Source organism: Littorina saxatilis, linkage group LG6, assembly GCF_037325665.1.
Source record: "Littorina saxatilis isolate snail1 linkage group LG6, US_GU_Lsax_2.0, whole genome shotgun sequence".
Lineage (NCBI taxonomy): Eukaryota > Metazoa > Mollusca > Gastropoda > Littorinimorpha > Littorinidae > Littorina > Littorina saxatilis.
Window position 1 is genome coordinate 45,847,025 of NC_090250.1, and position 11,717 is coordinate 45,858,741.

At 49.8% G+C, this 11,717-nt stretch overlaps 1 protein-coding gene across 2 annotated transcripts in view; it reads right to left on the bottom strand.

Annotated features, from left to right (window-relative positions):
* LOC138969331 (ATP-dependent DNA helicase Q5-like) overlaps nucleotides 1-11,409 on the bottom strand; it is a 28,897-nt gene extending 17,488 nt beyond the window's left edge. For both annotated transcript variants that reach the window (XM_070342101.1, XM_070342100.1), the window contains exons 1-5: nucleotides 11,231-11,409; nucleotides 9,973-10,436; nucleotides 8,962-9,150; nucleotides 7,241-7,458; nucleotides 6,592-6,754 (exon numbers count right to left, since the gene is read on the bottom strand). In XM_070342101.1, coding sequence (XP_070198202.1) covers nucleotides 6,592-6,754; nucleotides 7,241-7,458; nucleotides 8,962-9,150; nucleotides 9,973-10,436; nucleotides 11,231-11,351 — 1,155 coding nt within the window. In that variant the 5' untranslated portion in view covers nucleotides 11,352-11,409. The remainder of the gene's footprint in view (nucleotides 1-6,591; nucleotides 6,755-7,240; nucleotides 7,459-8,961; nucleotides 9,151-9,972; nucleotides 10,437-11,230) is intronic.
* Nucleotides 11,410-11,717: the final 308 nt, after the last annotated feature.

Sequence of the window (11,717 nt, forward strand, 5' to 3'; positions counted from 1 at the left end):
AATAAGACAACAAGAAAAGAATTGGAAATCTGCAGGGAATAGTAGGGAGAGTTTTCTTGGAAGGAAATATAGGTGAAAGGACTGGTAAGGCAGAAATAAGACAAAAGAAGAGAAGTAAAGGGGTGGGGTAGCTCTGGGGAAACACTCCCGCCGCGTGAAGGCGACCCCATGGGAGCTAACACAAAAACACTGTGGTAACATTTTCTATTTAAAACCATAAAATCTGTCATGCAGAGCTGTCTTTTATAATTCAAAGGTTGATCTTTAATTTGCTGTACCAATAGACCGATTTTGAAATCACATTATCAACTCAAACAAACACACACACTGCAGGGATGAAAGTTGACAATGTTCAAATGCAAAAAAGCCTGACTACGGCTCCAGATTTTCAGGTTTTGCTCAATGACTTTTACACCATAAAATCGAAAATTTCAAAACTAAATTTTCATTTAATTAATATACTTACTCAACTCACATAAATGGCATTAACTTCAGTTCATTGCTAAGATATTGAAGTAGTACTCGACCCTGGTAAGGGGGGAAGTAACTCCCTAAGAAAAACAATCCGTAGTCAAGGACGGGAGTCACCTCCCCTACCGGTAACCCGCACATGCGCGGTCCTGCTACCGGCCGTCATTCCCCCACGGAAACACACACCTGTAACACATATAATGTTAGCGGGGATGGATGGGAGGGTATAAACGATGTGAGTTGAGTAAGTATATTAATTAAATGAAAATTTAGTTTTGAAATTTTCGATTCAATCACATATTCTTACCTCAACTCACATAAATGGCAGATTGCACATAAAGGCGGTGGGATACTCACATTAAACTCTTGGAAGTATCTGGCCTGCGGCAACCATGGCTGGGAGGCAGTTGGTACCGTCCGGGTGAGTGCTGGCAATGTCCCGGAGGTAGTAGCTGAGGAAGACATCTTGAGACGTCCAGTATGCAGCTTTGAGGACGTCTGACATCCTACCAGACTTGAGGACAGCTAAGGAAGTTGCCCACGCTCGAGCCTCGTGAGTCCGAGGTGATCGAAGAGGAAGGACTGACTGCCCCCCCCCTTGTGTCTGCCACCACTGATAGGCATGCCTTATAAGTGTGGAAGACCATCTGGTAAGCGTGGTTTTTGCAATGTCTTTATTTCGGGCTGTATTAATCGAAATAAACAACAACTTCTGAGCTGATGCTCGAATCGGAGCGGTACGCAACAAGTAAGCCTTAAGCGCACGTACCGGACAGTTAGAAAGATCCGGATCGCCGGGGGCTAAAATGTCCCGAAGAGGCCGAATGGAAATGATCGGTGAAAGTTGGTCAGGTTTTTGATTTTTGGCGAGAAAATCGGGACGGAAACGCAGTGCAACCGAGCCGTCTCTTTCAAAAGTGATATCACGGTCTAAACCTGAGAGGCCGTGGATCTCGCTGCCCCTTCGCGCGGAAGCGAGCAGTATGAGCATGAGAGTTTTGCGCGTAAGGTCAGAAAGACTAGCGTCTTGTAAAGGTTCAAAAGCACTAGAACGGAGAAATTCAAGTACTAGCAGAACGTCCCAAGCCGGAACAGAAGTTCTCTCCGTTGCAGAACTGAGGGCCGCGCCCTTTAGCACACTCGCGATGACTCCCCCGAGGGAGATGGAGCGACCAAGCTGCTTAAGAGTAACCGAGATGGCTGAGCGGCGAACGCGCAAAGTGGACGCGGCGCGTCCCTGAGCGGAGAGCCATGCCAAGTGGTTTGCGACCTGCATTGACCGCGGGGCGACCGGGACAACATTGTTAGCTGCACACCATCGAGTCCAAGCTAGCCAGTGCGATGAATAAACAGAGGAGGTGGAACGCCTGTGAGCCTTCTGGACTAAGTCCAAAGTAAGATCTGAGGCGCCTGAGCGCTTCAGTGATCGCCGAACAGTCGCCAGGCGTGAAGATCCAGGAACTCGGGGCGATCGTGAAGAATGCCCGTCCTGGGCTGTAGAAGCTCCCCTCGCCGGAGGCTGAGCGGAATTGGCGGGCCGCTGGCGAGCCGCAGGAGGTCCGGGAACCAATGCTGACTGGGCCAGCGCGGTGCCACGAGAAGAAGACGAGGCCGCTCTAAGTCGGCTTTTCGCAGGACCCTTCCGATGAGTGGAGTGGGAGGAAAGGCGTAAGCCACTAGCCCTGTCCAGCTGATCGTCATCGCGTCGATCTTCCACGCTTCCGGGTCCGGAAACGGGGAGACAAAGATCGGAAGGCGACGCGAAAACCTCGTGGCAAAGAGGTCGACCATCGGTCGCTCTACCTGCGCCCAAAGGCGGAGGAGCGCCTGATGTGCGATGGTCCACTCTGTGTGGAGGATCTGAGAGGACCGGCTGAGGGCGTCGGCCAGGACGTTCAGGCAGCCGGGCAGGTAGCGAGCCGAGACCAGAATCTGATGGCGAGCGCACCAAGAAAGGATCTCGCATGCTCGGCTGGACAACAGTTGAGATCGGGAACCGCCCTGTTTGTTGAGGTAGGCAGCAACTGTCGTGTTGTCGGTATGAATCAACACATGGGTGCCCTGAAGGGCGGAGAGAAAATGCTGAAGCCCCAGAGAGACTGCCTCGAGCTCGAGGCGATTGATGTGCCAAAGCCGCTGCTCTTGTGACCACCGACCGGACGTCGTGTGTGTGTCCACGTGAGCCCCCCAACCCTTCTGAGACGCGTCCGAAAAGAGATGCGTGGAGGGAGGAGGAAGCGCTATGGGCACTCCCTGCAGAAGCCAAGGGGTGTTCATCCACTGAAGCGTGGTCTGCTGAAACCAGACCCCGAGCGGGACTGAAACGTCCCAGCCTTGTGAAGTCGGATTCCAGACTGAACTGAGCGCCGCCTGAAACGGGCGCTTGTGGGATCTGCCTAGCGGAATAAGGGACGACATGGACTCCATCTGGCCCTGTACAGACGCAAGCGTCCGGGCTGGAGCTGACTGAAGCCCTAACAGGGAAGACAGAAGGGCCTGCAGTTTGTCCACCCGGCGTTGAGTGGGACGGACTGTCCACTCCCGTGAATCGAACGCCATGCCAAGGTAAGTAAAGGTCTGCGACGGGGTCAGCTCGGACTTGGTGTGGTTGACTCGGAAGCCGAGATCCTGAGCCTGGGCAAGGACAAACTGGGTATGCTGAAGGCAGAGCGCTTCCTGCTGATGAAGGATCAGCCAGTCGTCCAAGTATGCCCTGAGCCGAACCCCGTGCTGCCGAACGAGGGCACAAAGTTGGCGCACCACCATGGTGAATACCCAGGGAGCAAGTGACAGCCCGAAGGGAAGGGCTCGAAACTGGAAGATTCGGTCCCCCCACAGAAAACGCAACCACTTCCGGTCCGCCTCGTGCATGAGGATGTGGAAGTAGGCGTCCGTCAGGTCGACGGACGTCACCCAGTCGCCCGGGCGAAGCGCCTCCCTGACGGTCGCCGGCGTTTCCATGGTGAACCGAATTTTGCGCAAAAAGCGGTTCAGTGGAGAGAGGTCTAAGACTGGCCGCCACCCCCCGGAAGCCTTGGGAACAACGAAGATTCTTCCGTAAAAACCCAAGGAGGAGTGGTCGAGAACCTCCTCTATAGCCTGCTTCTGCAGCAAGAGAAGGATTTCCGCCTGAATTGCCTCCCGAGCGTCGAGGCTGGCCGGGAACCGGAAATTGGCCGGCGCTCTGGACAAAGGGGCCTTGCCTTCCTGCCAAGGAAGGCGGAACCCCGATCGAATCACCCCCATGATCCATAGGCTGCTTGTCCGAGACAGCCACACTGGAAGGGCCCGGGAGAGGCCGCCTGCTACCGAAAGGGTAGAGGCTGGGGGGGTGACTGGATCGGGGGGGTCTCATTGGGGGTTGGGCTTGCGCCCAGACCCCCGCTTCCCGAAGGAAGGTTTACGCTGGTAAGGGCGGGAACGTGAACCACCCCTACCTGCCTGAGACGACTTCTGCCCCGAGGCCTTGCCTGCAGCTGGTGCAGAACTCCGTGGTTTGTTACCGTGCTGCTTAAGAGCGAGTTCCGTCAGTTGCACCACATGATGGTCACGAGCCTCCTCCGTTTGCTGCCGGAGGGCATCCAAAGAGCGTGATCCCAACAACGCACCCTCTGAGAAGGGAGAGACTCTCAAAGAGTCTATGGTGGCCTTATCCGTCAGGCGTGAGCCGTTAAGAAAAGCCTCGCGCCTCCAAAACACAACCTGAGAGTAGAGCCGAGCAGCGAGAGTCATCTGACTGTCAGTGACCTTCGCGAGGGCCGCCAAGAGCATGGCAGCATCAGCCTCAATGGCATCGTCACGGAACCTAAAAGGTTCGATGGACGAAGCGATGGCTCTCGTGAGAGACCGAATGAGCGTTTCCGCTAAGGAGGTCAGTTCGAGGGAAGAACGCCCGCTCTCCTCCAGCCCGAGTAGACTCTGTTCCGTACACACGGCAGTCCTATCTCGGCTATAACCGTCCTGCCGTAAGCGAGCCAGTTCCGGAGTCACCGGAAGTGGAGCTGTGGGCAGCGAAAACGAGGAGAGAAGAGAATGTGGCCTGCTAGGCAGCCGCGATCTTCTTGAATTGGCCGGGAGGCCGCCGCCTGCCTGAACCGAGGCTAGCCAAGGCTGAGCAGACGGGGGGGCTTCCCCATGAGCAGCCAAGAGAGGGTAGGGTGTGTTAGCGTCCGCCAACACCTGAGCCATCACAAAAGGGACGGAAGGAGATTCAATGAACCGGAACTTCGCCTTCGTGTCCCCCGCGCCCGCAAAATCTGCCAAAGCAGAAGGAGGGGGTGCGACCACAGTAGAATCGGCGGAGACACCCTCAGGGAAATACCGTGAGGTTATCTCCGCAGCCAACTCCAGAGTAGGGCCCAGTTTATTGGGAATCCGTAAAGGGGTAACAGATTCAGAGCAATCCTCATCCCCTTCCTGTTCCTCTCCAAAACCTTCCTGATCTCCATCAGAAGGAGGGTCCGGTAAACCGGAAACCCACCCGTCCACGGAAGCGGAAGTGGCTAGAGTCGGTTGAACAATAGACGGAAGCGCCGCAAACTGTCCACCAACAGCACCGCCGACAACCGGAACCGCCACGGCGGAACCGGAAGTCGGGGCCGGAAGTCGATGCGTAACCAGGGACGGGATAGCAGGGACACTGCCACCGGAACCACTAGCCCGCTGTCCTCCACCGGAAGTGCCTGCCACAGCACAACCGGAAGTCGAGGACGACAATCCGCGGGCAGGCCCGACCGGAAGCCCCGAGGGGCAACCAGAGGAGCCTACCCCCTGCGAACTCCAACCAGGAACGGCGGCAGCCGAACCAAGAGCTACAGGTCGATGACCGCCGACAGAATCTTGTAGGCCAGAGCTGGGCAAACAAGACGCTGCTGCCTGCCCCCCAGAGGCCGGGACAGCCGAAACTGATCCCAGGGGGGCAGGCTGGCGCGCTACGCCGCTCCCTAGCGCACCCGCCACGTGATGGACGGTGTACTGCCGGGGAGGAGCCGTCTGCGAACCCGGCGACGCAAGAGCGTAACCCGGGCCCGCAGGCAAGTGTGAGCCCCCAAAAAGATGGGGACTCCCACAAACGCCGCCCAACGCCGAAGCGCTGGAACCGGGCGGCGCTAAGGCCGCGAACCCCCCTGAAAAGGCAGGGGAATCCGCAACCAAACCAGAAACATCCGGCCCGAGATCAGCCGACGTGATCGTCGCGGACGGCCGCAGCCTAGAAAGAGAAGCCACCCCCCCCACGCCAGGCGGGAGGGGAGCGACAGGCCTTTCTGCCGAATGTAAGGCAACTAGGTCATGTTTCAGAGTAGCGAACATAGCCAGAATTTCTTCCCGCGACACGGACTCGCTAGACCGTGGCGTCTGCGAGCGCGAGAGAGGAGAAGTAGAACGTTCCCGCGTAGGGAAAACCGGTGACGGTGACGTAGAGTCGAGCGACACCCGTTCTGTCTTCTTAGTCGCCGGGTCAGTAACCAAAATTAAAGAAGTAGGCTGTGAAGAAGACACAGAGGCACGCGTCTTTGATTTAGACTTAGACTTGTCTTTATCCTTCTCTTTTCCCGGTGAAGAGAGTAGGGAAACAAGTTTGCCCTTGCTTTTTGAGTTTTTGTCCGCCATTTGCAATATCGAACACGCGCACGTGGAGATGAATTACAACAGCGAAAATACTCAAACGAACGCAACGCGCAGTGAAGAGATAGTGAAACGATCTTACCTAAAGATAGCAACGCAAAGACCAGGGTCAAATGGCCTTCCACGAAAGGCCAAGGCAAAAAATATGCCGGAGTACAACAACACGTCTGTGCAGTAGTGTTGAAGTGGGTGGAATGGCGGCCGGTAGCAGGACCGCGCATGTGCGGGTTACCGGTAGGGGAGGTGACTCCCGTCCTTGACTACGGATTGTTTTTCTTAGGGAGTTACTTCCCCCCTTACCAGGGTCGAGTACTACTTCAATATCTTAGCAATGAACTGAAGTTAATGCCATTTATGTGAGTTGAGGTAAGAATATGTGATTGAATGAGGTCATATATGCATCAAGATTTAATTTCTTAATTCAGAAATCCCTGATTTCAGGATTGGGACTTTGATCCTTAAAACTTTGATCACAAACATTGCTTCTGCACACACCTTGTTTCGCTTGGCCTCAGATCTGAGTAGGAAAGCCACAGTGCTCTTCTCCTGCCTGGAGTAGTAAAGGCGGCAGAAGGAAGGGAGACCATCACGACCAGCTCGCCCCGATTCCTGGTAATAGGCCGCCATAGATTTCGGTAGTGTCCAGTGAGCAACAAACCTGGACAGAGAAAAGAAATAAGGCCAAATATAAAAATATTTTGGATTATTGTAACCTGACTGACTTAGAACTAATCAATAAGGAATCCTTTTAAGACAAAACATAAGCGCTTTAACTGACAGATATGTGCTCTGGAAATAAACTATCACAATCCTCAAGCAGCCAAACCAATAAAATCCTTGGCATATAATCTACTGAATCAATAACAAATTTTAAGGAGAATTGGGGGAGGAGCAAAAAGGACTGCCAAAACTTAGATCTGACACTAGGATTGCCATTCGGCATCACCACTCAGCAAAACTTCTCTCTATTCACCCAAAACCTTATTCTCATACTGGCAGATCTGCTGAACATTTTCAACAGTACATGGGGGAAAGGGGACATAAAGGACTGCCTTAAACTTTGAAAAACTGCAAACACTTTAATGGCAATTTATGGCAATTTTGCAGAAAAAATATAGCCTAGCAACATCTGTGCCATACTCACCTAACGTTAGCTTTGTCCACTCCCATGCCGAAGCTGACCGTGGCAGCGATCACAGGTATTCGCCCTGCCGTCCAGTCCTCCTGGACTTCTGTACGTTCTGCTGGCTTGAGTTTGGCATGGTACGCTTTGCATGGAACTCCTTTCCGACTCAGTTGACTGGCGATTTCATGACAGCCATCACGCGTGCGACAGTACACAATGCCACATCCATGCTCACACTGTCAAGATAACATAAGATGAACAAACACTTTGTCACTGAATCCATGCACCAGGAGTAAAGTTAGAACTACAAGCATGCATAGAAGCTGCAGAAAGCTAATGTTTTGGGGTTTGTATTTTTAGGTGCACACCAGTTATTGTTTCACTGGAATGCTATCTAACCAAAAAATTCAGATTTTGTCTGCAAGAAATCAGCACATCATCCAACCCATCACTCATCTGCAAATTCACCTGCAACATACATGTGCTTTAATTGTTTGAAGATGTCACTGTTTTTTTAAATGAAATCATGATCCATGACAATAAAAGTTTTCTTGTCTGGTCTTGAGACATACACAGAGAAAAAGTCCAAAATAGACAGCTCCACATAACAAACATACAAATACAAAAAACTGCCAGCCCAAAACAAAGGTAGAGTGGCCCCTGCGATGTGAGGCCCCAGTCAGGCATGGGAATTGAAAAAAGTAAAAAAGGCTGAAAATTTGTAAGTAATGGCAAAGTCGACGGCGCGAAGCGCCTAGCCCTGCTAGGGGGGTTCAGGGGCATGCCCCCCGGAATTTGTTTTCTCCAAAGAACCCAAATGGTGCAATTTGGTGTCATCTAAGCTCCAAGTTTGCCATTAAATTCAGTTTTTAGAACCATTTTTGCCTCCCCCATTTATTTTTTCGGCGGACACTTTTGCTTTTTTGGCGGAACAAAAACAAAATTTGGCGGAAATTTGCCTTTCGGCGGACAATTCCCATGCCTGCCCAGTGTCAAATGCGGGGATATCTCCCAAGAAAGGACACCTTCTCTTGTCCCTTGGTCTATTACAGTGGAACCTCCCTTTTAAGACCCCTCATTTAAGACTTTCCTGTTTTTAAGGCCTTGATTTTTCTGATTTTCTGTTCATAACCTCAGTAAATTTACCCCCATTTTAAGACTCCCTCCTTTTTAAAACCTCATTTTTTCAGATTTTTGGAGGTCGTCAAATGGGGGTTCCACTGTAACTTGACCAAATTATATACCTGCCATGACCTGCAATGTAGGTACATTTTCGTCTAATCCCAGGTGTCCTTTCATTGCAGGTACCACTGTACATGCATTTTTTTTTCTTCTTCTGCGTTCGTGGGCTGAAACTCCCACGTACACTCGTGTTTTTTGCACGAGTGGAATTTTACGTGTATGACGGTTTTTTACCCCGCCATTTAGGCAGCCATACGCCGTTTTCGGAGGAAGCATGCTGGGTATTTTCGTGTTTCTATAACCCACCGAACTCTGACATGGATTACAGGATCTTTATCGTGCGCACTTGGTCTTGTGCTTGCGTGTACACACGGGGGTGTTCGGACACCGAGGAGTGTCTGCACACAAAGTTGACTCTGAGAAATAAATCTCTCGCCGAACGTGGGGACGAACTCACGCTGACAGCGACCAACTGGCTACAAATCCAGCGCGCTACCGACTGAGCTACATCCCCGCCCGTACATGCATTTAATCTTCTCTTTCATGAAAGCCCTTACCCAGGTATCATCATCTGGATGTGGAGCTCCTGATAGTGATTTGAGTGCAAACTTGGCCAGGTCACTGTAAGGGTCGCCCAGCATCTCCTTCATGCAAATCTCGTAATACAGGTTGCTACGGAAACTGGAGCTGGTAAACTTGTGCACCGGTTCTTTCATCCGCAACTGCTTGTAGATGTCAGTCACAACCTACAAAATAAATTTTAAAATGCCACATGAAAATCATAATAGGACCCATGCGGTGACAACATCCAACACAAGAGACAGTTTACTTACGAAGAAGCCCTTGAACTGACCCAGATACAGGGTTTAGCCTGGGAGAAAAAGGCAATGGGACATTTGTCCCCCTCAACCAAATTCCAATGGGACATAGTCAAAGGCAAGAAGCGCCTAAGAGGCCTGTACGCGATTTGATCAAAGATGCAAAATGGTGCCATCTGAGAATTAGCCGCTATATCGTGTTATCTCTGTAGTGTATGTGTGTGTGTGTGTGAGAGTGTGTGCGTGTGTAATCCGATGTAAAGTGTACATTTGGTGGCGCAGTGGTACGTAATCTTGATGCGCCCTTTGACGCACTGAAGGGAATTGTGATGGGACATTTTCAGATTTTATGCGCCAATGGCGCAGGCCGCACTAGTAAATGAAACCCTGCAGATATACACAATGAAATACTTTTAAATGGATGCATTCAAACACATTTATGTAACAAGTTCTGCACAATTCAATCATTATATATATCCAAAAGAATGAATTAACAAAATGAAGGCAAAACGGTAAATCCTGTAACATATATATATTAATATAATACGTACATATATATGTGGAATCCAAATTTATTTGTTATAGGCATACAAGTCAAATTTATTGTGTGTATAAATATAGTAAAGTACGGCAATATGTCGATTTATTCCCGTATGAGCTTTAATCATCATCATCCTAAATGAATCTCAACATGTTCACTCTTCTTTCAGAATGTGACGTGGTGCTATATCTTGAGTATGCCTAAAGTACCTGTGGTGTGGCCGTGGCAGTCAGAGCAATGCATGGAACACTAGGCATCTTCAGCCTCAGCCAGCCCAACTTGAGATAGTCAGGACGAAAATCATGTCCCCATTGTGACACACAATGAGCTTCATCCACCACAAAATAGGCCAGCAACTTTTTCTGAAACAAAGACTCTGTCAGGCACTTGAAGAAGTCTGTGGCGGCCTGCTCAGGGGTGATGTACAGCAGCTTGATTTTGGGCGAGGCAGAGTTGAGGTCAGCCATCACTCTCCGTCTTTCTTCCACAGTCATTTTAGAGTTGATGGTGTCTGCTTTGATGCCAGCGTTGGACAGATGGTCCAGCTGGTCATGCATGAGAGCAATGAGGGGAGAGACAACCAAGGTAATTCCCTCTTGCATGACTGCAGGCAGTTGATAGCAGAGGGACTTTCCTGCTCCGGTGGGCATGGAGACGTAGACATCCTTATTACCTGGGAATGAAAATTAAAAACTATGAGCATGAGCAGTGTTGCTGTTCAAAGACTATTTCAGAAGCATATTGGCTAAAACTGACCAAAGGGATTGCCCTGGGATTTTCAAAACCTTGTATGACGTATACATGTATCATCGTCAGACAATAGTGTCAAGCTGTCTGAAAATGTAGCGTAGGCTAGTCTTTGACCATAGTCAGTTTTAACCTTTCTCATCTGAATTGGTGCGGCAAGCAGTGTTTGAAGCCCTTCGTACATTTTAAACTATGAAATGGCTGAACCTAGTTCTTCAGATTTGCATACATCATAGACTAATAGTCATACGCCACAGTCTTGAAAAAATAGTGTGGTATCACTATCAGCAAGAATGAGTCAAACAAGCAAGGAACACGCGTAAACAAGATTCGCTGTGACCATGCCGCAGTTTTACTAAAACAAGTTAACTAGATGCTACATCTTTTCATCTTCAAAATGCTGACGAAGAGAGTTATAGACGTCTTGGTAAGTTGGTGCAACTTTCTCTTTATCTTTTCAAAGAATAAGACTATGTAAGTATAAATAGCAGCATCGTCAGAGTTGTACTGTGGGTGAATGACATTGACAGTCCATTTTGTACCCCAAGCCTGTTTTTACCTGGGTTCAAACAGTTCGGTGCCAACTGTTCCTCATACTAAAAGTACACAGATCAGCCTTATCTACGGATGACACGAATCTGTGAGGCTAAATATTACGTCACAAGAAAGAATCCCAGCCCTTTCTCTTTGCTTCGCGACATCTTTGAACTGTAAACAAACCTGAAACTATCGCTGCCACAGCCTTCCTTTGGAGTGGAGACTTGAATTCCCTGTGTTTGAACACAGACCGTAGACATGCGTAGGCTTTCTCAAGCAGTTCTCTCGAATTTTCGTCGTCCATTTTCGGGCGAAAAAAGAGAAACTGTTGTGTTTGGGGTGTTCACATGTGGCACACTGCTTTTCACACGATGAAGAGTGTGCTCGAGAGTGCCCTCCCCTGAATGTTGCAGACGACAGACCGTATAATGCGGATTGCGAGATTCTTTGAAACATATGGAAAAGGCAGAGAGTTGTAGTTATAAACAGGTATAGCACAAAACTATTCATAATTACGTTAAGAAGAACATTTTATATTTGTTTTAAATGATAGTAATCGCAGAAGCAGAAGAGAATAATAATGTTTCTTCTCATCTCCAACAAACGGGGATAGACTACTCTCACTGATATACGGGAAATCCATTTGATCACGGTTGTTTCCCCTTCATTT